At 40.8% G+C, this 26,771-nt stretch overlaps 1 protein-coding gene across 5 annotated transcripts in view; it reads right to left on the bottom strand.

Annotated features, from left to right (window-relative positions):
* The window catches only part of rapgef4a (Rap guanine nucleotide exchange factor 4a), a 121,890-nt gene that overhangs the window by 46,792 nt on the left and 48,327 nt on the right, over positions 1 to 26,771 (bottom strand). Inside the window, exon 1 of one of the 5 annotated variants that reach the window (XM_072914455.1) lies at positions 9,034 to 9,169. The exons of 3 other annotated variants lie outside the window; for them this stretch is intronic. In XM_072914455.1, the coding sequence (XP_072770556.1) occupies positions 9,034 to 9,126 (93 nt within the window). In that variant the 5' untranslated portion in view covers positions 9,127 to 9,169. Of the gene's footprint in view, positions 1 to 6,452; positions 6,593 to 9,033; positions 9,170 to 26,771 lie in introns of those variants that run through there. One more of the 5 variants, XM_072914456.1, reaches the window with a different exon arrangement.

The raw sequence follows: 26,771 nt of genomic DNA, 5'->3' as shown, positions 1-26,771 counted from the left end.
TGTCAGTAACTACAGTTGGTCGCTACATTCTTAAGTGCAAGTTAAAACTCTCCTATTCAAGGCAAAAACTATTTATCAACAACACCCAGAAACGCCGTCGGCTTCGCTGGGCCTGAGCTAATCTAAGATGGACTGATACAAAGTGGAAAAATGTTCTGTGGTCTGACGAGTCCACATTTCAAATTTTTTTTGGAAACTGTGGACGTCGTGTCCTCCGGACCAAAGAGGAAAAGAACCATCCGGATTGTTATAGGCGCAAAGTTGAAAAGCCAGGAATGCTCATCAAACACTTATTTGGAACATCCCACAGGTGAACAGGCAAATTGGGAACAGGTGGGTGCCATGATTGGGTATAAAAGTAGATTCCATGAAATGCTCAGTCATTCACAAAGAAGGATGGGGCGAGGGTCACCACTTTGTAAACAAATGTGTGAGCAAATTGTTGAACAGTTTAAGAAAAGCCTTTCTCTACCAGCTATTGCAAGGCGTCATTAATGCTGTCCAGACCTGTCCCCCATTGAAAATGTGTGGCGCATTATGAAGCCTAAAATACCACAACAGAGACCCCGGACTGTTGAACAACTTAAGCTGTACATCAAGCAAGAATGGGAAATAATTCCACCTGAGAAGCTTAAAAAATGTGTCTCCTCAGTTCCCAAATGTTTATTGAGTGTTGTTAAAAGGAATGGCCATGTAAAACAGTGGTGAACATGCCCTTTCCCAACTACTTTGGCACGTGTTGCAGCCATGAAATTCTAAGTTAATTATTATTTGCAAAAAAAACTCATATGGAAACAGGGTTTGTACCATTTACACGTGTCAACTTCACTGCTTTCGGGTTTTGTACAAACGAAGAACGCCCCTCTAAAATGTGCACCTGCTGACAGCGCCTGCAAAAGACTGCAAGCAGTTTCCTATTGCGCAGTGAGGGCCTGATTTTCAAAAGGTTTGCGTGTACTAAAACACATGCAAACCTGATAGCACACGCAAAGCTGATCTCCTAAGTGTGTGCAAAGTGGATTACGTCTGTTAAGTGTTTTCATTATTATACCGAATATATGCTGATCAAAACGCCCACAATACTGGAAGGCAAAACTGTAAATATATTATGCAGCACACGCATTGGGATTTACCGTATTAACACTCCTCACCGTTTTGGGAGCACTATTTTGCGTTTTATTTAGCAGACTGACACAGTTCCACACAGCTGTGAGAGGAGTGTTTTTCGCTGCAAAGACACACTTTGGACAGACATTTTCTGTCCTACGTATGTGTCAACATGGTCAGCTGGATGGTCAGAAATAAAAGATATTAGACATGTCGTCTGTTCAGCAACATCCTTTTATAATTTCACAGCTGCTGGATGACTCAAGGGGATGATTAAAACAAATTCAATTGATGCGTTTTGGTGTCATTTAAAACCTCTAAATGGCTTTTAGCTCTTATTTCCAAAATTGTGTACACTACTGAATTGGGGTCTTATGGCCGCTTATGTGGACACTTATACTGCCATCTGGTGGTGTCAGAAGAGTATAACATACAATGGAATTTGGAAGAAAAAAAAAAGTAAAAATAAGAATTAGCATGTCACTAAACATGAAGTACACATTTGTGTACTTATGGACTAAGTACATCATATCAAAAGATGACTCTTAGTTTTTATTCTAATTAGGGTCCAATAAGCCCAAATAGCAAAGAAAATTTTAAAAAAGCATGTAAACAAACAGCTTGGGCCTTAAGAGGATTTAATGTTTTTAAATGATTTTATACATATAATATGTATTACTAACATATATCCTATAAGATGAAAATTTCTTGATGTACCGTATTTTCCGGACCATAGGTCGCACCGGATTATAAGGCGCACTACCAACTTTTTTCATACAAAAGGCGCATCGAATTATAAGGTGCATTAAAGGGGTCATATAATTTTTATTTTTTTTTAAATCAAGAAATACAATCATGTGTACTTACGGACTGTATCCCTGCAGACTGTATTGAGCTATATTGATATATAATGTATATATTGTGTTTTTTATGTTATGTATATATTTTATGTTTTATGTTAATTTCTTGTGCGGCCCGGTACCAATCGGTCCACTGGTCTACATATTCATGATTATGTAGACCGCAAGACTTCCTTGTGGTCTACATAACATGTAATGGTGGTTCTTTGCTCAAAATGTTGCATAGATGATGTTTTACACATCATTCACACCAAAAGTGCGGCAGTGGAAATGGGGCTCTCCAACTTCTACTCCAATTAATTATTGCTCATATTACTGATATTATGGTAAATGACTGCTAGATTCATTTTCAAGAGCAAATTATACATAAGACAACTTAGTGAAAATTCAGTCATCTGGGGCATGATATAACAATATGAAATATTCACATATTTTGATCATTTTTGCGCATTAATTTCACATGCGACAACATCACTGATTACTACACACTGCAGACATCATGAGAGCCAACAAACTTAAACCATCACTTACTGTACAATGTCTGCTCTCACTGGGGTGCCAAATGTTAGGATTCCCGCTTAGATAAAGAATTAAATTAAATGATAAAAATGGGGTGGAACAAAATGTCTTTTTGGGTCTTTTTCGCCATTTCCAGGTATAATCTGCCTGTCAGAATTTGTACCAACTTCTCAGTTTAATGTCCACATCCTATCATTTTTAATCTATAAATTCACTTTCACTAGCTCTGAGGCGAAAAATCAGCTCGCCAGCTGATGTCAATACAGAAGCATAAGGCAGTTTCCTCTTTCTGATCAATTGCTAAATGTAGGTCCTTAACGTTAGCGCTCATAATAACAATATCGCTAATACTTGGTTGATATTCACGTCACGTAATGTAAATGGTGCATCGTTGGGGCTTTTTGGATTGTTATTTATTGGGTTTTATGGTCGAAATGACGTCACATTGTAGGCGGACTTTTATTTACAAGTTACACTAATACAAATTTTAAAAAAAAGACGTATATGTTCTTGTCTCTCATAAGGATATTGAATTATAGGCAAAATGCCAAAAAGAAGTGCAGTTCCCCTTTAAGCAATTTGCTAAGATTATGTTTTGCCTGGTAAATTTAATTATGAATGAAAGATTCTTGTTGATTAGCCAATTAATTCAATACTAATAACCCCCCTAAAAGAACACAGGTTTTAAGAATATATTCTTAACTCACTATATTAGATGATATAAATAGACCTGCTCAAATAAGGTGTGTGATCTGCTGCTTTGCCAACAGTCGTGTATGTAAGCATGCAATAAAGTTAATTATTCAAAGTTAATCAATACTTGCACTTAGAATGGAAGTGAAGCCGTCACGGTCACTTCGACAAGCCTGTTTGTCTTTGTAGACAATTAAGGGATTTAGGATTAGGGATGGGCACTGAAACTGAACAACGTATGGACAAATGAACTCAGCCCACTAAGCCAATAAAGTCAGCCTCCCTGAGGGGTCCCACCCTTCTGCCTTGCTGGGGGGGATCTTTTAAAGAAGATTACAATCATTTGCCAGGTGTGCAAAAAGCACTTAGCTCCTATTATGATCTTAATATTGACGTTTACGTCATCCAATGCATTTCCCTCTTATCCATCCATACAAGGGATACCATCTTCTGACCATAAGTACGACTCTATATACTATTATTTACTTTTCATATACTGTGTCTACTGTGTATCATTAGAAGAAGGTTTAGTGTTTATTCCAAACAACTAGAGGTTATGTATGCAATATGAATAGGACATTTTTGCTTCTAATCAGCATAGGTGGACATATTTGTAGGTGCTTGGTGGACGGTTTTTGCAACTGTACACAGGATTTACTCACATAAAACTAGAAGTTTGCAACAAAGCTTCACAGACGCTATTTATTGCTTTAATGGGAACATTATCACCAGACCTATGTAAGTGTCAATATATACCTTGATGTTGCAGAAAAAAGACCATATATTTTTTTAACCGATTTTCGAACTCTAAATGGGTGAATTTTGGCGAATTAAACGCCTTTCTATTATTCGCTCTCTGAGCGATGACGTCACGTTGTGACGTCACACCGGGAAGCAATCCGCCATTTTCTCAAACACATTACAAACACCGAGTCAAATCAGCTCGGTTATTTTCCGTTTTTTCGACTGTTTTCCGTACCTTGGAGACATCATGCCTCGTCGGTGTGTTGTCGGAGGGTGTAACAACACGAACAGGGACGGATTCAAGTTGCACCAGTGGCCCAAAGATGCGAAAGTGGCAAGAAATTGGACGTTTGTTCCGCATACTTTACCGACGAAAGCTATGCTACGACAGAGATGGCAAGAATGTGTGGATATCCTGCGACACTCAAAGCAGCTCAGTCTAATGACTGAGCTACGTCATTTCCTGTGATGTCACACAAGCAGCAAAAATAATGGACCGGAAAAAACGCCTCAAGGCATGGCAATTCACCTATAGTGACCACAGAGACAGGTTGTTTTTGTGTTACTGTATATATTTGTTTTTCTGAAAAATCCCACTTAATATACTTTGGGTAACAACAGTCAATATTTATTTATTTAATTTTTTTAGGGGGGTAACAGTCAATATTTATTTATTTATTTTATTTTTTTCTTATAAAATAAAAGTGAGCTTTTGTTAAACCAAATATTGTGTTTTTTTCCATATACAACAACCTATCTGGATTCGATAAGAGAATCGATAAGGAATCGGTTCGATAAGAGGATTCGATAATGGGCTCGAACTCGATAATTTCATCCCTAAGTACAACTGCATGTATTAAAAGCATAATATTGTGACTGCAGGCATCCTGCCATGAAAGTTTTACACAGGTTCATACAGAGATGTAGAAGCACTATTTGCCATCTTTTCTTAGAAGAAAAAAAAAAGACTTTCATAAATATTTAATGTCTCCATAAAACAACCCTTTACAGCTACTTTACTATAAAACCTGTCACGTGACGTTTCGCAGCCTCCGTGCAGAACCTCCTGATTGTGTAACAGCTTCTTCCCACCGGCCATAAGACTCTTGAACGCATCATAATAATCCCCTCAATTCCCCTCCAAAAATGGATTAATTGGCTGGAATATAAAGACAATATAACATACATCCATAAACGTGGATGCATATGCACAAGTGGACTATATTTGTCTGTACAGTAAATCTATTTATATCTGCACCTTCTTTTGTAAATGCAAACACGCACCGTATTGCTCTGTTAATGCAACAAAACTTTGTTCTTATCTGTACTGTAAAGTTCAAATTTGAATGACAATAAAGGAAGTCTGAGTCTAATATTATTGCTGACAGAGTGTCAACTTTGGTCTGGAGCAAGAAGAGGAAAATTCAACCCGTTTTTTGGGATCACTCACTCGTGACAAATGACAGGGAAATGGGTCATGGTCACAACACATCAAACGCACACTCTGGGCTAAAATACACACAGGGTTGATGAAAATGCAAAGTTAAAATGCTTGGAAAATGTTAAAATTGAGAAACAAAAAAGCAAAAAAAGGTATGATCATGCAAGAAATGGGCAACAACATATTTTGTGTGTCTAATATGAACAGTATATACATTTTGTATTTTATAATTATTTATATACATATTAGTACTGTTAAATTATTCATTTTCTCAATCATTTGAATAAATCATGATTAATCAAAGGTTAGTACATGCTTGAATGTCATTCAGGCATTTTTTTAAAGTGTGTTCTGTGGTCTGACGAGTCCACATTTCAAATTGTTTTGGGGAAACTGTGGACGTCGTGTCCTCCAGACCAAAGAGGAAAAGAACCATCCGGATTGTTCTAGGTGCAAAGTTGAAAAGCCAGCATCTGTGATGGTATGGGGGTGTATTAGTGCCCAAGGCATGGGTAACTTACACATCTGTGAAGGCACCATTAATGCTGAAAGGTACATACAGGTTTTGGAGCAACATATGTTGCCACCCAAGCAATGTTATCATGGACGCCCCTGCTTATTTCAACAAGACAAATGCCAAGACACATTCTGCACGTGTCACAACAGCGTGGCTTCGAAGCAAAAGAGTGCGGTACTATCTGGCCTGCCTGTAGTCCAGACCTGTCTCTCATTGAAAATGTGTGGTGCAATATGAAGCAACAAAGACTCCAGATTGTTGAACAACTTAAGCTGTACATCAAGCAAGAATGGGAAATAATTCCACCTGAAAAGCTTCGAAAATGTGTCTCCTCACTTCCCAAACCTTTACTGAGTGTTGTTAAAAGGAAAGGCCATGTAACACAGTGGTAAAAATGCCCCTATGACAACTTTTTTCAATGTGTTGCTGCCATTAAATTCTAAGTTCATGATTATTTGCAAAAAAAAAAAGGTTTCTCAGTGTGGACATGAAATATCTTGTCTTTGCAGTCTATTCAATTGAATATAAGTTAAAAAGGATTCGCAAACCATTGTATTCTCTTTTTATTTACCATTTACACAACGTCAACGATGAGGCCTGCGATGAGGTGGCGACTTGTCTAGGGTGTACCCCGCCTTCCGCCCGATTGTAGCTGAGATAGGCTCCAGCGCCCCCCGCGACCCCAAAGGGAATAAGCGGTAGAAAATGGATGGACAACGTCAACACATGGGCTTTCACTGTGCACTGTCAATACATTCACTATTCTGCCCTCGTTACTTGTTTCCAGCGTGTGCTGCGAGACAGATAGTTAACAGCATGAATAAACAGAAGCTCCAGGAGTTTTGTTGAGGATTGATGTTCCTTCTTTTGAATTATTTTTCTTCCTCAGTGTTATTTCTTTACACTTCATCCTTCATTTAGGACTGCAAGACTGAAACTATAAACATATAGTAAACATTACAAAAGTATAATGTCCATTGTGTGTTTTGCATAAATCAAAAAGGTTTGGTGTTAATACAGTCACACAATAAACTACAGATGTATAGAACTGAAACTGGACTCTCACTATTATGTTAAATCCACTATGGACTGGACTCTCACACTATTATGTTAGATCCACTATGGACTGGACTCTCATACTATTACCGGTTTGTTAGATCCGCTGTGGACTGGACTCTCACACTATTATGTTAGATCCACTATGGACTGGTCTCTCACACTATTATGTTAGATCCACTATGGACTGGACTCTCATACTATTATGTTAGATCCACTATGGACTGGACTCTCACACTATTATGTTAGATCCACTATGGACTGGACTCTCATACTATTATGTTAGATCCACTATGGACTGGACTCTCACAATGTTATGTTAGATCCACTATGGACTGGACTCTCACACTATTATGTTAGATCCACTATGGACTGGACTTTCACACTATTATGTTAGATCCACTATGGACTGGACTCTCACACTATTATGTTAGATCCACTATGGACTGGACTTTCACACTATTATGTTAGATCCACTATGGACTGGACTCTCACACTATTAACTAGATCCACTATGGACTGGACTCTCACACTATTATGTTAGATCCACTATGGACTGGACTCTCACACTATTAACTAGATCCACTACGGACTAGACTCTCACACTATTATGTTAGATCCACTATGGACTGGACTCCCACACTATTATGTTAGATCCACTATGGACTGGACTCTCACACTATTATGTTAGATCCACTATGGACTGGACTCTCACACTATTATGTTAGATCCACTATGGACTGGATTCTCACACTATTATGTTAGATCCACTATGGACTGGACTCTCACACTATTGTGTTAGATCCACTATAGACTGGACTCTCACACTATTATGTTAGATCCACTATGGACTGGACTCTCACACTATTAACTAGATCCACTATGGACTGGACTCTCACACTATTATGTTAGATCCACTATGGACTGGACTCTCACACTATTAACTAGATCCACTATGGACTAGACTCTCACACTATTATGTTAGATCCACTATGGACTGGACTTTCACACTATTATGTTAGATCCACTATGGACTGGACTCTCACACTATTATGTTAGATCCACTATGGACTGGACTCTCACACTATTAACTAGATCCACTATGGACTAGACTCTCACACTATTATGTTAGATCCACTATGGACTGGACTCTCACACTATTATGTTAGATCCACTATGGACTGGACTCTCACACTATTATTTTAGATCCACTATGGACTGGACTCTCACACTATTATGTTAGATCCACTATGGACTGGACTCTCACACTATTATGTTAGATCTACTATGGACTGGACTCTCACAATATTATGTTAGATCCACTATGGACTGGACTCTCACACTATTATGTTAGATCCACTATGGACTGGACTCTCACACTATTATGTTACATCCACTATGGACTGGACTCTCATACTATTATGTTAGATCCACTATGGACTGGACTCTCACAATATAATGCTAGATCCACTATGGACTGGACTCCCACACTATTATGTTAGATCCACTATGGACTGGACTCTCACACTATTATGTTAGATTCACTATGGACTGGACTCTCACACTATTATGTTAGATCCACTATGGACTGGACTCTCACACTATTATGTTAGATCCACTATGGACTGGACTCTCACACTATTATGTTAGATCCACTATGGACTGGACTCTCACACAGCTCCGGAAAAAAAGGGTTTGCACATATTTCCAATAAATGATTATGTATTGTGGCAACACAACTAAGTCAGCTGCTTATTTGCCCTAACACACTGACTTCACTGTCCCATATAAACAGTGTGTAAATCTAATTTTACCCTAAGACATCCGATTTAAATGATGAACTCTCTAATTGATGCACGTGACTTAAGGCTAGAGTCGATGCATTGTTGGCTTCACTTCAGGCATCCTCATGCATTATTGCATTGTGATCATTGCTATTTCATGCTTGATTTGGGAAAATATGCAGCAAACTCCTCAGAGCAAAGGGAAAGTTTCAACCCCTTTTAAAAGACTGTTGGTTAAAGTTATCCTGTATTTCCCACACTTACAGCTATTACGAGTATAATCAATAACAAAAAGTTAGAAAAGATGCCCACCTGCACGTGCTTTTTGTTGTTATTGCCTGGAAGGGGTTGACCTCCTAATCCAAAGCACACAGCATCATGCTCGCCTTGGGTCATAGGTCCCATCCAGCATGGTCCAACAAGATCCAGTACCTCCGTCACTCCGAGCCGCCTGTGTCACTCTTGGAGTGGACGACTGTGAGCAGCGGTTGCTAAGTGATTACTCGACACTTTCTGTCCCTCTCTCTCTTTCTCTCTCTCTTTCTTTCCCTCGCTCCGTTCGACACACATATTTCACGGTGGTTGCCTGATCCATCACAAACCACTGCAAAGGGAAAACACAAATATACCACAACTCTTCAATGTGACACATTCATGAGGATCTACAAACCCTGTTTCCATATGAGTTGTGAAATTGTGTTAGATGTAAATATAAACGGAATACAATGATTTGCAAATCCTTTTCAACCCATATTCAATTGAATGCACTACAAAGACAACTTATTTGATGTTCAAACTCATACATTTTTTTTTTTTTTTAATAATAATTAACTTAGAATTTCATGGCTGCAACACGTGCCAAAGTAGTTGGGAAAGGGCATGTTCACCACTGTGTTACATGGTCTTTCCTTTTAACAACACACAGTAAACGTTTGGGAACTGAGGAGACACATTTTTTAAGCTTCTCAGGTGGAATTTTTTCCCATTCTTGCTTGATGTACAGCTTAAGTTGTTCAACAGTCCGGAGGTCTCCGTTGTGGTATTTTAGGCTTCATATTGTGCCACACATTTTCAATGGGAGATAGGTCTGGACTACAGGCAGGCCAGTCTAGTACCCGCACTCTTTTACTATGAAGCCACGTTGATGTAACACGTGTGGCTTGGCATTGTCTTGCTGAAATAAGCAGGGGCGTCCATGGTAACGTTGCTTGGATGGCAACATATGTTGCTCCAAAACCTGTATGTACCTTTCAGCATTAATGGCACCTTCACAGATGTGTAAGTTACCCATGTCTTGGGCACTAATACACCCCCATACCATCACAGATGCTGGCTTTTCAACTTTGCGCCTATAACAATCCGGATGGTTCTTTTCCTCTTTGGTCCGGAGGACACGACGTCCACAGTTTCCAAAAACAATTTGAAATGTGGACTCATCAGACCACAGAACACTTTTCCACTTTGTATCAGTCCATCTTAGATGAGCTCAGGCCCAGCGAAGCCGACGGCGTTTCTGGGTGTTGTTGATAAACAGTTTTCGCCTTGCATAGGAGAGTTTTAACTTGCACTTACAGATGTAGCGACCAACTGTAGTTACTGACATTGGGTTTCTGAAATGTTCCTGAGCCCATGTGGTGATATCCTTTACACACTGATGTCGCTTGTTGATGCAGTACAGCCTGAGGGATGGAAGGTCACGGGCTTAGCTGCTTACGTGCAGTGATTTCTCCAGATTCTCTGAACCCTTTGATGATATTACGGACCGTAGATGGTGAAATCTCTAAATTCCTTGCAATAGCTGGTTGAGAAAGGTTTTTCTTAAACTGTTCAACAATTTGCTAACACATTTGTTGACAAAGTGGTGACGCTCGCCCCATCCTTGTTTGTGATTGACTGAGCATTTCATGGAATCTACTTTTATACCCAATCATGGCACCCACCTGTTCCCAATTTGCCTGTTCACCTGTGGGATGTTCCAAATAAGTGTTTGATGAGCATTCCTCAACTTTATCAGTATTCATTGCCACCTTTCCCAACTTCTTTGTCACGTGTTGCTGGCATCAAATTCTAAAGTTAATGATTATTTGCACAAAAAATTTTTTTTATCAGTTTGAACATCAAATATGTTGTCTTTGTAGCATATTAAACTGAATATGGGTTGAAAATGATTTGCAAATCATTGTATTCCGTTTATATTTACATCTAGCACAATTTCCCAACTCATATGGAAACAATGTTTGTCGTTCATGTTGTACCACGACAACATTAATGCTAAGTATGGTTATCCTGCCACGGACCTTGTGTGGGGGTCTTATGTTTGGCCATGTTACTAGTGCATTTCAAGCCTACAAGGACGCTGAAAAAACAAGCATTTGCTCTCATGACCTTCACAAGGAATTAATGTTGTTTTTCACATGACAAAAGTATTTTTTTCTACCAACACTTCTACTGACAAAAGGCAGATCCTTAAAGAAAAGGGAAAGCAGTGCACACTTTAGCAGGTAATTGTGCTTTAAATGTAATTCAAAATCAATACACTTCATTGCCTGACTGAGTAATAATGCATGGCAGCTTGAAAAGAATTGATCGGGAAATATTGACAAGTAGAGCAATGGAAATTGATTCGAGAATATATTTTGCGCTCTTGATCTTGACAGGTTATTAAAGTGGAACTTATTTTTTTTTTTTTTAATTTTGCCTATCTTTCACAATCATTATAAAACACATTACGGATTCTCTTAATGCGTTGTAACTCGTGAATAAAGGTAAATAAACGTTTGCTTACTGCAGAGCCAATGGGAGGTCCTCTATTCTGCCCATAAAACCCAATACACAACCATTTAAAAACCGGCAACGATACCCTATTTACATTTTGTGATTTACATATTAAACAAGTATTAGTGATATTGTTATTATAAGCGCTTATGCAGACAGACTTTTTACATCGGGGCCGTGATCATGATCTTGTGTGCCAATGTTGACATAATCGACTGATCAGCTGCTTCCTTGCTCCTCAAACTTTATTTAGATCATAAATCATGCCTTTCACCTAGATACTAGAAGAACGGCAAGTTGGTACACTTTGACAGCCAATTTAGACCCGAGAATTATGAGAACGACACGAAAAAATGCTTGGTTCTACACCCCTTTTCTTCGCAAGAATTATGGGTCATTCTTCATCGAAACGGGAATATAACACGATTCAATCAGTTGGCATTCTAATGACAGCAGACCTTGTACAGTAAGTGATGTTTTATTATTTTGTTGGCTCTCAAAGTCTGCAGTGAGTAATAATCAGTGATGTTAAAAATAGTGAACTTTGTGATGCGTTTTTGAAATTAATGCGCTGCATATGCTTAAAATTATTAAAAAACGTACATATCAAATGTTATTATAAATTTGCCTGTTACTACATTACATATATACGTACTTACATCAAGTATATAAGGAGGGGGGAACCTCGATGTTATTATGAGTTTGTAAAGCCCTTTGAGACACTTGTGATTAAGGACTGGAAAGATACATTTTGATAAGTACACATCTGACCTATTACAGTTAGCCTGACAATTTTGAGTAAGATAGCCTTTAAAGTCCATAGGATTCTCTCACATTAATGAAAAATCCCAACCAGAAAATGCTGACATTGACTTTTCATTCACAGGCAGAAAAAAATGGAAATGAAAAGATGGATTGAAAATAGTGAGTGGTAGAGAGATGTCATAGGGTACTAACTACAGCTATGACATGTTGAATGTCCATCCATTCATTTTCTACCGCTTGTCCCTGTCGGGGTCGCGGGATTGCTGGAGCCTCTCCCAGCTGCATTTGAGCGGAAGGGCCAACACATTCACACATTTGGTGTTGCCAACCAACCTATCCCCAGGTGCATGTCTTTGGAGGTGGGAGGAAGCCGGAGTACCCGGAAGGAACCCACGCAGTCACGGGGAGAACATGCAAACTCCACACAGAAAGACCCCAAGCCCAGGGGATCCACTGTCTACCGCTCGTCCCCTTTGGATCGCGGGGGGAGCTTGAGCCTATTTCAGCTGCATTCGGGCGGAAGGCGGGGTACACACTGGACAAGTCGCCACCTCATCATTCAACATAAATAGGCTTCATCTCTTCTCTAAATGGCAATATTCCCAGATGGTTTGAAGTACTGACAAAGACCTTGAACCTACCAATCTGACCTCATCTGACCCATCTTCGGCGAGAATACGTCCAGAATCAAAATGGTTTTTGCTTAAAAACGTATAGAACATTTGCAAAAAGTGGCAGAGCTTCCCTTTGATGGCAGAAAGGATGAATATGCAAATGCATGGCAGGTGATCTCAGTGTTACTCATGCGGCTGCCTAGAGGGCGCTAACTTTCCAAAGACTTGTAGGCACCCACTTCTGGGTTTGAGCACCTAACACACACACACGTTATATTTATGTTTGCTGCCAGCTAGCGATTTGGCAAAGTTTAGCTACTAACGTTGGCTATGATTGCATCATGTCCTGTATAGACAATCGTCATCATCATCGGCGGTCACTCGAAGCTAGTACAACGGTCTTCCTGGTATGGGGGTATCCCTTTATGGAGGATGCCTTTGCGTGACTTTGTTTAACGTGGGGAGACTGGTGCACAGACAGTCACCACACGATTCTTGACAGATCCGGGTCAGGGTCCAGTGGCATGGAGTCCAAGACGACTGGAGACCCTTTTCTGCTGCAGCCTTCATCCGCCATCCCAGCCGTTGTGACGCTCCATAGGCTTAGCAATCATCCTCCGCCTGTTCCACCGTTGAGGTCTTGGGTTGTTATTTCCCCATAACTGGGCCCACATGGATGTGGGGGTGCCTTCTTCCGCCATGGCAGCCGTTATGGTGGTTCCTACATCTACCGTCTTCCGCCTACCCTGCCGTTGAGGTCTTCACCGTATCCCTGGCTAAGGGGAAGTCAGGTACTAGGCCTTTGCCAAGGGCCACCTGGGGTAACAGTAAGTAAGTAAAGTAAAGTATCAATGATTGTCACACACACACTAGGTGTGGCGAAATTATTCTCTGGATTTGACCCATCCCCTTGTTCACCCCCTGGGAGGTGAGGGGAGCAGTGGGTAGCAGCGGTGGCCGTGCCGGGAAATCATTTTTGGTGATTTAACCCCCAATTCCAACCCTTGATGCTGAGTGCCAAGTAGGGAGGTAATGGGTCCCATTTTTATAGTCTTTGGTATTACTCGGCCGGGGTTTGAACTCACAACCTACCGATCTCAGGGTGGACACTCTAACCACTAGGCCACGTAAAAAGGTTAACCTCCTAGTGCCCCAAGACCCCCACTTTAACGTCTTGCCCAGGACCAGTAACAACAACATGACAGCAAATTGTTAGTCATGCTGCTGTGTGTGTACACGTACATGTGTATGAGACAGCCTGAATCCCAGGCTTTATCCTTGGGCCAAAATCAGTTGTTGTGAAAAACATTTGAGCAAGTTGCAGGCAGCCCATAATATTATTGTTTGGATTAGAGACTACAATCCAATAACAACTTTGGGTATTGGGAGGGATTGCCATTGACTTCCAGGAAGAGGCTGGATGACAACCCCGAAAGAGTGGTGACAACTGGAGAGACAGTTGACAGCCCGGAAAGACGGCAACCGGGGCAGGGAGGGGTAGCATCCCAAGCTGCAGCTCTCGCAAGGGAGCACCCATACAGCGCTACGAAAAACCCTGAAGATGCATCAGACCAAGATAGGCTGCCTAGGGAAACCCGTGGTGCAACGAACAGTGCTAGTACCATGTACGGCACCTGATGAGACGGAGGAGGATCCAGGCCCGACACTCCCCACAGTGCCCAGAACCTCCAAGCACCACCGGCGCAGCCCCAGGGCAGACCGTCGGAGGGGGGACGCGTGGCGTAGAGCGCTACCTGGACACAAGTCGAGGGACTGATCACCCTCGGCTGGGTCGCCCGGGTGAGGGTGTTTGATTAAGACCCGAAACACCCTATGACCCTGGGAGAATCACTGATGATGTGTCCAGGTTGCACCATGAGGTGTATTATAAAACTATTCTAGTATGGCATCGCCATTGACTTCCAGGAAGAGGCTGGATGACAACCCCAAAAGAGTGGTGACAACTGGAGAGACAGTTGACAGCCCGGAAAGACGGCAACTGGGGCAGGGAGGAGTAGCATCTCAAGCTGCAGCTCTCGCAAGGGAGCACCCATACAGCGCTACAAAAAACCCTGAAGATACATCAGACCAAGATAGGCTGCCTCGGGAAACCCGTGGTGCAACGAACAGTGCTAGTACCAGGTACGGCACCTGATGAGACGGAGGAGGATCCAGGCCTGGACACTCCCCACAGTGCCCAGAACCTCCAAGCACCACCGGCGCAGCCACAGGGCAGACCGTCGGAGGGGGGACGCGTGGCGTAGTGCGCTACCTGGACACAAGTCGAGGGACTGATCACCCTCGGCTGGGTTGCTCGGGTGAGGGTGTTTGATTAAGACCGGAAACACCCTATGACCCCGGGAGAATCACAGATGATGTGTCCAGGTTGCACCGTGAGGTGTATTGTAAAACTTGACAACTGTATCTAGGACAGGTATGATTCATAATCATAAGAGTTATGACAACAGGACATCTGCTGATTGGAGTAAGCGTTTCTCTGGTTTGTCCACAAATTGGAAGTTGCTGGCAGTCTTCAAAGTACCCCAAAGCTGCCACAAATGATTGGAGGATGCGGGAAGAACTGTGGACACTTTGTGATGTGGATCACATTGGACTGTCTGCCCCGCAGGATGAATTTTGAGGACCAGTCATAGACAATTTAGAGTGAAAAGCAAATTTCATTTTCACTCGCATCCAAAAAATTCTAACTTGGATTGTTTCCCTGGCTTGGAGACTCTCCCGAAGGACGGTGCGGCGAAGACACAACAAACTCCCTTCTTGTCTCTCACCTGTTGTTGTTGACTTTGGACTGACTAGCGACTGCACGACACCAAGGCCGCGGAACAGAGACACAAGGCAGGCTTACACACACACACATGCATCCACAAAAAATATACGCCACACACATATACCCAACCCCCCATCCAACGCCTTAGACGCAAATCCCTTAGGGGTGATGGACAACTAGGCAGCGCCTGATGACCTGCAGCCTGCAACCGTGGCCCCCACTCCCTCCCCTCTGTTGCAAGTCTCGAGATGTATGTTGTAATATTTATATGTGCTTTGCTATGGAGGTTTTTTTACCACTCCAGACTGGGCCCCCTTAGGAGCCCAGTCTAGATTGTATTTTTTTACTCATCCTCCCCCAGCGTTCACCTTTTTCCCATCTTTCACAGGGCGCCTTGTGGCGACCCATCAGCGTTCCTGTTCTGTAACCCTGTACACTGTTTGTTTGTCTCATCTTGAACGGGTTTGAGCTGAAAACTAAGTTTTGTTGTACTTGTGCAATTACAATAAAGACTTACCTACCTACCAGTAGGGTGTACATGGCTTATGGCAAGATGAAAAATGGTATTTCAACTAATTTTATCTCTGACTTTCACAACCGCCCATGGCTAAATTGGGACCCTAAACAAAATTGTATTCACATTATAAAAAATGTTCACAATTTTTTAGTCATGCGAAACCATTTTTATACTTTTTTGATTGAACTTGAATTTAATTTGATAAGCATGTTTTGTACTAAAATAAATTAATAGGTGAATAAATTGTTCAGAATAATTGTATATAAGTTATCACACACCTTGTTTCCCCATGAGTTCAGGCTGTCCTGCGAGAAGACAAAAGCTGTCTTTGTGCTTATCGAGCAAAAGGCCTACCACTTGTAAACCTCCACTGTGTGCGATGGGATGCGACGTGGAGGTGTTGGTTTCTTTGATCTATTGGACAGCCACGGGAAGACCTTGTCATGACCCGAGGTCTACAAAGCAGAGAGGGGGTAAAACCTGTCACCGCTCCAGGCACCCTTTTCTTTGAACTGTTTATGAACCCCCACCCCTTAGGAACAGCTGCGTAATGTAATGTAATCAGAAAATGCCCAAATAAAGGAGGAGCGCGTTGGGACTGCCTTCAGAGCGTGGTGGGAGGCTGTAGCTGAGTGTGCAGCTCCAGACCTTTCTCCTCATTAGCTAAATTTAACCCTGTCTCTGTTTGATTCCTTTGCTTGTCTTGTCTACTAGATGTTATCGGTGTTTGAACCTGACACATACGGTTTACTATTTCCCATAATTCCAGGTTTTCCGGGACATTTTTCCACATTCAAAATTAATTTTTCAAACTTCCACCATTTCCACATTTTTCAACCGATTCAAACCAGTCCACTTTCAACAATATTCCACCATCCTGGAAATTCAAACTACCCCTTTTACAAGTTCAAAAAAATGCCAGGATTTTCAAGAAATCCTGGTTTTCCAAAGCTCTATTTCCACCCTTGTTTCTGGCGACTACACCTCCCACATTTTTCAACCGTTCTACCGTCAAAACATTCCTCTTGATCAGGACAAAAAACGAAGTTTTTGTTTTAACTGGAAAAATTCCCGGTTTTCCCGAAATTCCAGGGATTCCGTAATACCATTTCTCAATTCAACATGTTATTACTTCAACATTTCTCGACCGATTTGAAAAATTCCAACACCAAACATTTCAACTCATATCAAACCATTCAAGTTTTTTTTATCATTTTCAAAAAAATTCCCGCTTTTCCCGAAATTCCCTAGTACCATTTACTACTTCAACATTTCTTGCCCGATTGAAACACTTCCAACACCAACCAATTCAGCTCATTCAAGACATTCATGCTGCTAATCATTTTCCCCCAAAAATCCAGCTTTTCCTGAAAATTACCAAATTTCCAGGAAGTTCCAATTGAAATGAATGGGACATTTTTCCAAGTTGCACAATTCACACATTTTTCAACCTATTCAAACCATTCCACCTTCAACACATTCCACCATCCTGGAAATTCAAACTACGCTTCTTTCAACCTCAAAAAAATTCCTTGATTTTTCAGAATTCCTGGTTGTCCAAAGCCCTATTTCCACCCTTTGTGTCTGATGACTACTCTTCCCATATTTTTCAACCCACTTCAACCGTTCCACCGTCAAACCATTCCTCTTAATCAGGACAAAAAACAGTTGTTTTTTGAACGGGAAAAATTCCCGGTTTTCTCGAAATTCCAGGAATTTTGTAGTACCATTTCTCAATTGAACATGTTACTACTGTTACAACTTTTTTACCATTTTCAAAAAAATTCCATCTTTACCCGAAATTCCCCAATACCATTTACTATTTCAACATTTCTTGCCCGATTTAAACAATTCCAACACCAACCAATTCAGCTCATTCAGGACATTCATGCCGCTAATCATTTTACAAAAAAATCCCGCTTTTCCCAAAAATTCCTAAATTTCCAGGAAGTTCCAATTGAAATGAATGGGACATTTTTCCAAGTTGCACAATTCACACATTTTTCAACCTATTCAAACCATTGTACCTTCAACACATTCCACCATCCTGGAAATTCAAACTACGCTTCTTCCAAGTTCCAAAAAGGTCCTTGATTTTTCAGAATTCCTGGTTTGCCAAAGCCCTATTTTCACCCTTTTTTTTGGCGACTATTCCTCCCACATTTTTCAACCCACTTCAACCGTCAAAACACCTCTAAATCAGGACAAAAAACTAAGTTGTTTTTTGAACGGGAAAAATTCCCTATTTTCCCGAAATTCCAGGAATTTTGTAATATCATTTTTCAATTGAACATGTTACTACAAGTTTTTTACCATTTTCAAAAAAATTCCATCTTTACCCGAAATTCCATAATACCATTTACTACTTCAACATTTCTTGCCCGATTTAAACAATTCCAACACCAACCAAATCAGCTCATTCAGTACATTCATGCCGCTAATTATTTTGCAAAAAAATCTCGCTTTTCCCAAAAATTCCAGGAAGTTACAATTGAAATGAATGGGACATTTTCCCAAGTTGCACAATTCACACATTTTTCAACCTATTCAAACCATTCCACCTTCAACACGTTCCACCATCCTGGAAATTCAAACTACGCTTCTTCCAAGTTCAAAAAAGTTCCTTGTTTTTTCAGAATTCCTGGTTTTCTTTAGCCTTATTTCCACCCTTTTTTCTGGCGACTACTTCTCCCATATTTTTCAACCCACTTCAACCGTTCCACCGTCAAAATATTTCTCTTAATCAGGACAAAAAACTAAGCTGTTTTTTGAACGGGAAAAATTCCCGGTTTTCCCGAAATTCCAGGAATTTTGTAATACCATTTCTCAATTGAACATGTTACTACTGTTACAAGTTTTGTACCATTTTCAAAAAAATTCCATCTTTACCCGAAATTCCCTAATAAATAATAAATAAATGATAAATGGGTTGTACTTGTATAGCGCTTTTCTACCTTCAAGGTACTCAAAGCGCTTTGACACTACTTCCACATTTACCCATTCACACACACATTCACACACTGATGGAGGGAGCTGCCATGCAAGGTGCTAACCAGCACCCATCAGGAGCAAGGGTGAAGTGTCTTGCTCAGGACACAACGGACATGACGAGGTTGGTACTAGGTGGGGATTGAACCAGGGACCCTCGGGTCGCGCACGGCCATTCTTCCACTGCGCCACGCCGTCCCATTTACTACTTCAACATTTCTTGCCCGGATTAAACAATTCCAACACCAACCAATTCAGCTCATTCAGGACAATCATTCCGCTAATCATTTTGCAAAAAAATCCCGCTTTTCCCAAAAATTCCAGGAAGTTACAATTGAAATGAATGGGACATGTTTCCAAGTTTCACAATTCACACATTTTTCAACCAATTCAAACCATTCCACCTTCAACACATTCCACCATCCTGGAAATTCAAACTACACTTCTTCCAAGTTCAAAAAAATTCCTTGATTTTTCAGAATTCCTGGTTTTCCAAAGCCTTATTTCCACCCTTTTTTCTGGCGACTACTCCTCCCATATTTTTCAACCCACTTCAACCGTTCCACCGTCAAAAAAACCCTTCTTAATCAGGACAAAAAACTAAGTTGTTTTTTGAGCGGGAAAAATTCCCGGTTTTCCAGAAATTCCAGGAATTTTGTAATACCATTTCTCAATTCAACATGTTACTACTTCAACATTTCTCGGCCGATTTGAAAAATTCCAACACCAACCATTTCAACTCATTCAAACCACTCAAGTTTTTTTTTACCATTTTCAAAAAAATTCCCGCTTTTCCCGAAATTCCCTAATACCATTTACTACTTCAACATTTCTTGCCCGATTTAAACAATTCCAACACCAACCAATTCAGCTCATTCAGGACACTCATGCCGCTAATCATTTTCCAAAAAAATCCCGCTTTTCCCAACAATTCCTAAATTTCCAGGAATTTCCAATTGAAATGAATGGGACATTCTTCCAAGTTGCACAATTCAAAGTTAAAGTTAAAGTACCAATGATTGTCACACACACACTAGGTGTGGTGAGATTATCCTCTGCATTTGACTCATCACCCTCACGCCCTGGGAGGTGAGGGGAGTAGTGAGCAGCAGCGGTGGCCGCGGCCGGGAATCATTTTTGGTGATTTAACCCCCAGTTCCAACCCTTGATTCTGAGTGCCAAGCAGGGAGGTAATGGCTCCCATTTTTATAGTCTTTGGTATGACTCGGCCGGGGTGTGAACTCACGACCTACCGATCTCAGAGCGGACACTCTAACCACTAGGCCACTGAGTAGGAATACATCCTCATCCTTCTACTAACCAGGTGAGAGGCATGATTTATGATCTACATCAAACTTTCACGAGCAAAGGAAGCAAGGAAGCAGCTTGGCGCACACACGAGTGATCACAGCGCCTTTATGAATATTCAAATAATTCCAACATCAACACATTCCACTCATCCTGGACATTCAAACTGACACTTTCCCAAGTTACAAACCATATTCCGGTTTTCCTGGAAATTAACATTTAAACCATTCCAAAGTTTAAACAATTTCAGCGTTTAAACCATGGGTATCAAACTCTGGCCTGCGGGCCAAAATTGGCCCGCCGTGTAATTTCACTTGGCCCTTGAGGCGATATCAAATTAACACTAGAGCTGGCCCGCCGATTATATACAGCGGCGGTGCCGTGGTAATACCGCATTCACCGCTAATTCTCCTGGGAGACTCCCAAATTTCAGTGCCCCTCCCGAAAATCGTCAGCTTTTCACCCGGTCCAACGAGTGCTGGCCCAGTCACCTAATATGTGCGGCTTCTGCACGCACACACAAGTGAATCCATGCATACTTGATCAACAGCGATACAGGTTACACCCCCGCTACCACCAAACCCCGCCCCCCCCAACCCCGCCCACCTCAACTGATGCACGGAGGGGGGGGAGTGGTGGTAGCGGGGGTGTATATTGCAGCCCGGAAGAGTTAGGGCTGCATGGGATTCTGGGTATTTGTTCTGTTGTGTTTATGTTGTGTTACGGTGCGGATGTTCTCCCGAAATGTGTTTGTCATTCTTGTTTGGTGTGGATTCACAGTGTGGCGCAAATTTCTAACAGTGTTAAAGTTGTTTATACGGCCACCCTCGGTGTAACCTGTATCGCTGTTGATCAAGTATGCGTTGCAGTCACGTGTGTGTGCGTACAGAGGCCGCACATATATGGATGAAAAGCGGACGTGACGACAGCTCGTAGAGGACGTTAAAGGCAGTGCCTTTAAGGCACGCCTCCAAGACTGTGGTCCGGGTGGACTACGAGATATAATGACTGATGAACACCTTTGTTCGATAATGAAGGTTGCCTCAGCTCAAAGCCTGAGCCCCGTCATTAATGAACTAGCATCCAAGAAAAGATGGCAGGTATCTGGCTTGGGCACATTAGATTAGATCAGTGTGTTGCAAACTGAGCAGTTTAAAGTCCTGAAGGGTTGGTTTATTCATTGTTATTTTATTTTCAAATTTATTAGCCTGTGGAAAAAGTTAATGTTGATATTTACCTCAGAAGGCTGCAAATAGAAAAGAGGCATTACATTTTTTTTTTAATTGTATTTGATATGCCATTGATATTTTTCAATTATTATTATTATTATTTGAAACTCGATTTTGCATGTCACTATAAAGTTATATAAGCCTTGCTTGTTCAATATTTAATGCAAAATTTGTTTGGGTCCCTATTAAAAGGTTAATTTGTTCAACCTTGGCCCGCGGCTTTGTTCAGTTTTACATTTTGGCCCACTCTGTATTTGAGTTTGACAACCCTGCTTTAAACCATTTCTACATTTAAACCATTTCTACATTCATCCTACATTTTTATTAGCATTTCAGTTCAGCGACATTCAAACCATTCCAACGTTCAAACTATTCTTACATTCGTACTACATTCTGTCAGCATTTCAGTTCAACTTCTGCATTGGAGCATTCGCATGCAATTCCTTCAGGAATTGCCTCATTTAGTTGTCACTTTGTATCTTACAGGTTGAAAGAGAGAACTCTTGATTATGTAACAATTTGGAACGAATACAGATACGATCGTCACGCTCCTTCTGTGCACATATCCGTTGTACACTCGGATGGGCTGTGGACTGGGCTGTGACCCGCTTCTTCAATCCACTCCACACCCCCACCATCCAGCCAGTCCTTAGATACCGGAGGGCACACTGTGTCTCTGCCATTTCCTGTTCATCAGCTTTTCCTGCCGGCTACTTCTATGTGGACCAATGGCAGTGACACACACGGCCCACTCTCTCAGTCACGCCCAAGGCATCCACACACATACAGTATATGCAGCTGTAAATAATGTGTAAGGGTCAGTATTCTGTAACATTTTAAAGCTAAATATCGAACTCTGATCACTTGAGCCACCCGCCGCAAGAAGTAGAAGTGGAGTAAACTGATGCACGCACAGCTCAGCTCCTCTCCGTTCTGTGAGATGAAAAGGTCACGTGACCACTCACGCCCACTCGCAGAGTCCGGCTTCTGTCACGTGTCAAGTTGCATGAAAACCTTAATCACCCTGGCCAGAAAAGGCAAGAAATACAAATATTCTCTGCATGCAGGAGCAGTGAAAATGTGCACAAGCACTTTGTCATGTGTCTAGGTCAGTGTTTTTCAACCTTTTCTGAGCCGAGGCATATTTTTTTCATTGAAAAAATTCTGAGGCACACCATTAGCAGAAAACATAAAACAATTAAAAACTCAGCATTGACAATAAAAAGTAGTTCTCACAATTGTTGGATATGACTTTAAAGCATAACTAAGCATGCATCAATATAGCTCTTGTCTCAAAGTAGGTGTACTGTCACCACCTGGCACATCACACCCTGACTTATTTTGAGTTGTTTGCTGTTTTCCTGTGTGTAGTGCATACTTGCCAACCTTGAGACCTCCGATTTCGGGAGGTGGGGGTCGTGGTTAAGAGGGGAGGAGTATATTGACAGCTAGAATTCCCCAAGTCAAGTATTTCTCATATATATATATATATATATATATATATATATATATATATATATATATATATATATATATATATATATATATATATATATATATATATATATATACATATGTATATCTGCATCCTGAAAATATGCAAACAAAACTATGTTTAGATAATTGATACTTCAAACTTGCATAAATAAATCTTACGGAATATAACATAACTTGGCTTCTGAGAGCTTCAAAATGTAATGAATAAAATGCTAAAGTTGTTGATAAACAAGCAATTATTTTAATAATTAAATATGGTCATTTTAAATTAATTATTATGATCATTTAAAATTAATTATTTCAAATATGTTTATTTTAATGTATAATTCTATGGCTGGATGTAATAAGGAGTCAGAAAAAATACAAATAAAAATACAATTAATTTCTATGTTTTTAGCAAAATATAGTAAAAATTTATTTATTTTTTATTTTTTTAATTAATAAATATATTTATTTTTAGGTAAGATAAACATAATAATACAATGTATCCCTAGTCTGGATGATTTAGTTCTTGTCACCCTGTTGTCCTCCCGTCTTGAAAAAAGGCTGTCTTCACTCAGGTCACGCCCCCTCCAGCTCCGGCTGAAAATCGGGAGATTTTCGGGAGAATATTTGTTCCGGGAGGTTTTCGGGTGAGGCGCTGAATTTCGGGAGTCTCCCGGAAAATTCGGGAGGGTTGGCAAGTATGGTGTAGTGTTTTACTTCTTGTCTCGCGCTCCTATTTTGGTGTTTCTTTTCCTGTTTTGTGTCATATCGACGTGGACTAAGGGGTGTTTGTTTTCCCGAGATGTACCTACCTTCGAATGAAGGTAGGTACAAGAATTAATAATGACTATAAAAAAGGTACAAAACTAAAGGCGCGCACAAAGGCGGAGAACAAACTTGACTAATAAAACAAAAACTACTACAAAGGCAAAACTATGGACAATAAACAAAAACTTACTTGGAACATGAAAATAGACCAAACTCACTTGGCATGGAACTATGGTAACATGGGTAGCAGAAGTCAAACAGAGTTTATGTCGCCAGACAGACTGAAAGCTTAAATAATACCGACATGATTAGTGACAGGTGCGCGAGTGCAAAACGTGAGACAGGTGCGTGACATGAAGACAGGTGAAAACTAATGGGTTGTCATGGAAACAAAACAAACAAGAGTGCACAAAGAGTCCAAAACCCAAACCGAACATAACCAAAACAAAACATGATCAGCCAGAAATGACATTTTGTTGGTATTTTCCTGTAGCGGTTTCATTTCTTCCTTGAGCGCTATTCCCCACACCTGCTTTGCTTTTAGCAATCAAGACTATTTAAGTTGTTTTTATCCTTCTTTGTGGGGACATTGTTGATTGTCATGTCATATTTGAATGTACTTTGTGGACGCCGTCTCTGCGCCACACGCTGTAAGTCTTTGCTGTCGTCCAGCATTCTGTTTTTGTTTACTTTGCAGCCAGTTCAGTTTGAGTTTCGTTTTGCATAGCCTTCCCTAAGCTTCAATGCCTTTTCTTAGGGGCACTCGCCTTTTGTTTCTTTTTGGTTTAAGCGTTAGATACCTTTTTACCTGCATATTGTGGTCACGACAAAGCAATTAGCTACCTGCTGCCACCTACTGATATGGAAGAGAATAACTCTGCCGAGCTCTAGACCAGTGGTTCTCAAATGGGGGTACGCGTACCCCTGGGGGTATTTAAAGGTATGCCAACGGGTACATGAGATTTTTTTAAATATTCTAAAAAAAGCAACAATTCAAAAATCCTTTATAAATATAAATAAAAACCTATATTTTTTTCCAAATAGTTCAAGAAAGACCATTACAAATGAGCAATATTTTATACAATTTAATAAATCAGAAACTGATGACATAGTGCTGTATTTTACTTCTTTATCTCTTTTTTTCAACCAGAAATGCTTTGCTCTGATTAGGGGGTACTTGAATTAAAAAAAATTCACAGGGGGTACATCACTGAAAAAAGGTTGAGAACCACTGCTCTAGATCATTGGTGTCAAACTCTGGCCCGCCGTGTAATTTCACTTGGCCCGTGAGACGATATCAAATTAACACTAGAGCTGGCCCGCCGATCATATACAGCGGCGGTGCCGCGGTACACCGCTAATTCTCATACTTGCTAAACCTCCCGAGAGACTGCCAAATTTCAGTGCCCCTCCCGAGAATTGTAACGTCCCCTTTTCGTCCAGTCCAACAAGTGCTGGTTCAGTTACATAATTTATGCGGCTTTAGCACGCACACGGAAGTGAATGCAACGCAGACTTGATCTTCAGCGATACAGGTTACACTGAGGGTGCCAGTATAAAAAAACGTTAACATTGTTAGAAATATACGCCACACTGTGAACCCACACCAAACAAGAATGACAAACACATTCTGGGAGAACATCCGCACAGTAACACAACCTAAACACAACAGAACAAATACCCAGAACCCTTTGCTGCACTAACTCTTCCGGGACGCTACAAGGTGTGTGTGTGTGTGTGGGGGGGTTTGAGGTAGCAGGGGTGTATATTGTAGCGTCCAGATGTTGTGCCGGATAATGCACCCCCGGCGTAGAATGCACCCCCTGACGGGAGTGTTATATCAACTAAAGCCCACACTTAAAGTTTCCACGTGCAAGATTGAATCTATTTAAAAAAGTTATTTAATAAGAAGCCAAAAGTGCAAAAACAATAATGTTCGTGTTGGAGGAGTTGTGAATGAATGAAATATGAAATCCGTGCTGCAGTCTGCAGGTGTACCTAATGTTGTGGCCCAATTATTTTTGAATTATTATTATTATTTGAAACTCGATTTTGCATGTCACTATAAAGTTATACAAGCCTTGCTTGTTCAATATTTAATGCAAAACTTGTTTGGGTCCCTATTAAAAGGTTAATTTGTTCAACCTTGGCCCGCGGCTTTGTTCAGTTTTAAATTTTGGCCCATTCTGTATTTGAGTTTGACCGTGCAGACACTCAACAACGGCACATTATTTGCGGATTATAATTACTGGTTTTGCAAAAAACTTTTTTAACCCATATAGGTGAAATTACATAATCTCCCACGGCACAGTACACGAGTGTGCCGCGGCACAGTGGTTGAAAAACACTGGTCTAATGTGTGGGTGTCATGAAAACAAACAGAGTCATCTGCAATGGCGCATTTTACAATAGCAAACGACCACTTATGCTGCAAATTAAACAATGCTTACAGGAAGTCTGAAAACTTTAGAAAAATACGAACCACTGGTGTACAAGCGTAATAATGTGGTTTCCCTGGCATAGACAGAGAACAGATACATACCATAAAAAAAACTATATTCAATTAATTGCAGAGTCTTCTACAGCAGCTTGGTGCGTTTTCTCATTTGACATGAAGAGTTGTGGCTGCACTGTTGTTTACAATGAACTCATCAGCACTGGTAATTAAGGTGCTGATGAGCACCTTAAATCTGACAACAGATTTTCTGTTCTCAGGAAATCGGAGAACAGAAAATCAAAGCAATTATATTGCTGGTTATAGCAACCTTGTCCACCAAATCTTGGGGAAAAAAACCTTTAGATAAGCTGCTCCCTGG

Source organism: Nerophis lumbriciformis, linkage group LG13 (assembly GCF_033978685.3).
Source record: "Nerophis lumbriciformis linkage group LG13, RoL_Nlum_v2.1, whole genome shotgun sequence".
Classification (NCBI taxonomy): Eukaryota; Metazoa; Chordata; class Actinopteri; order Syngnathiformes; family Syngnathidae; genus Nerophis; species Nerophis lumbriciformis.
This window is presented reverse-complemented; position numbering and strand designations above follow the sequence as displayed.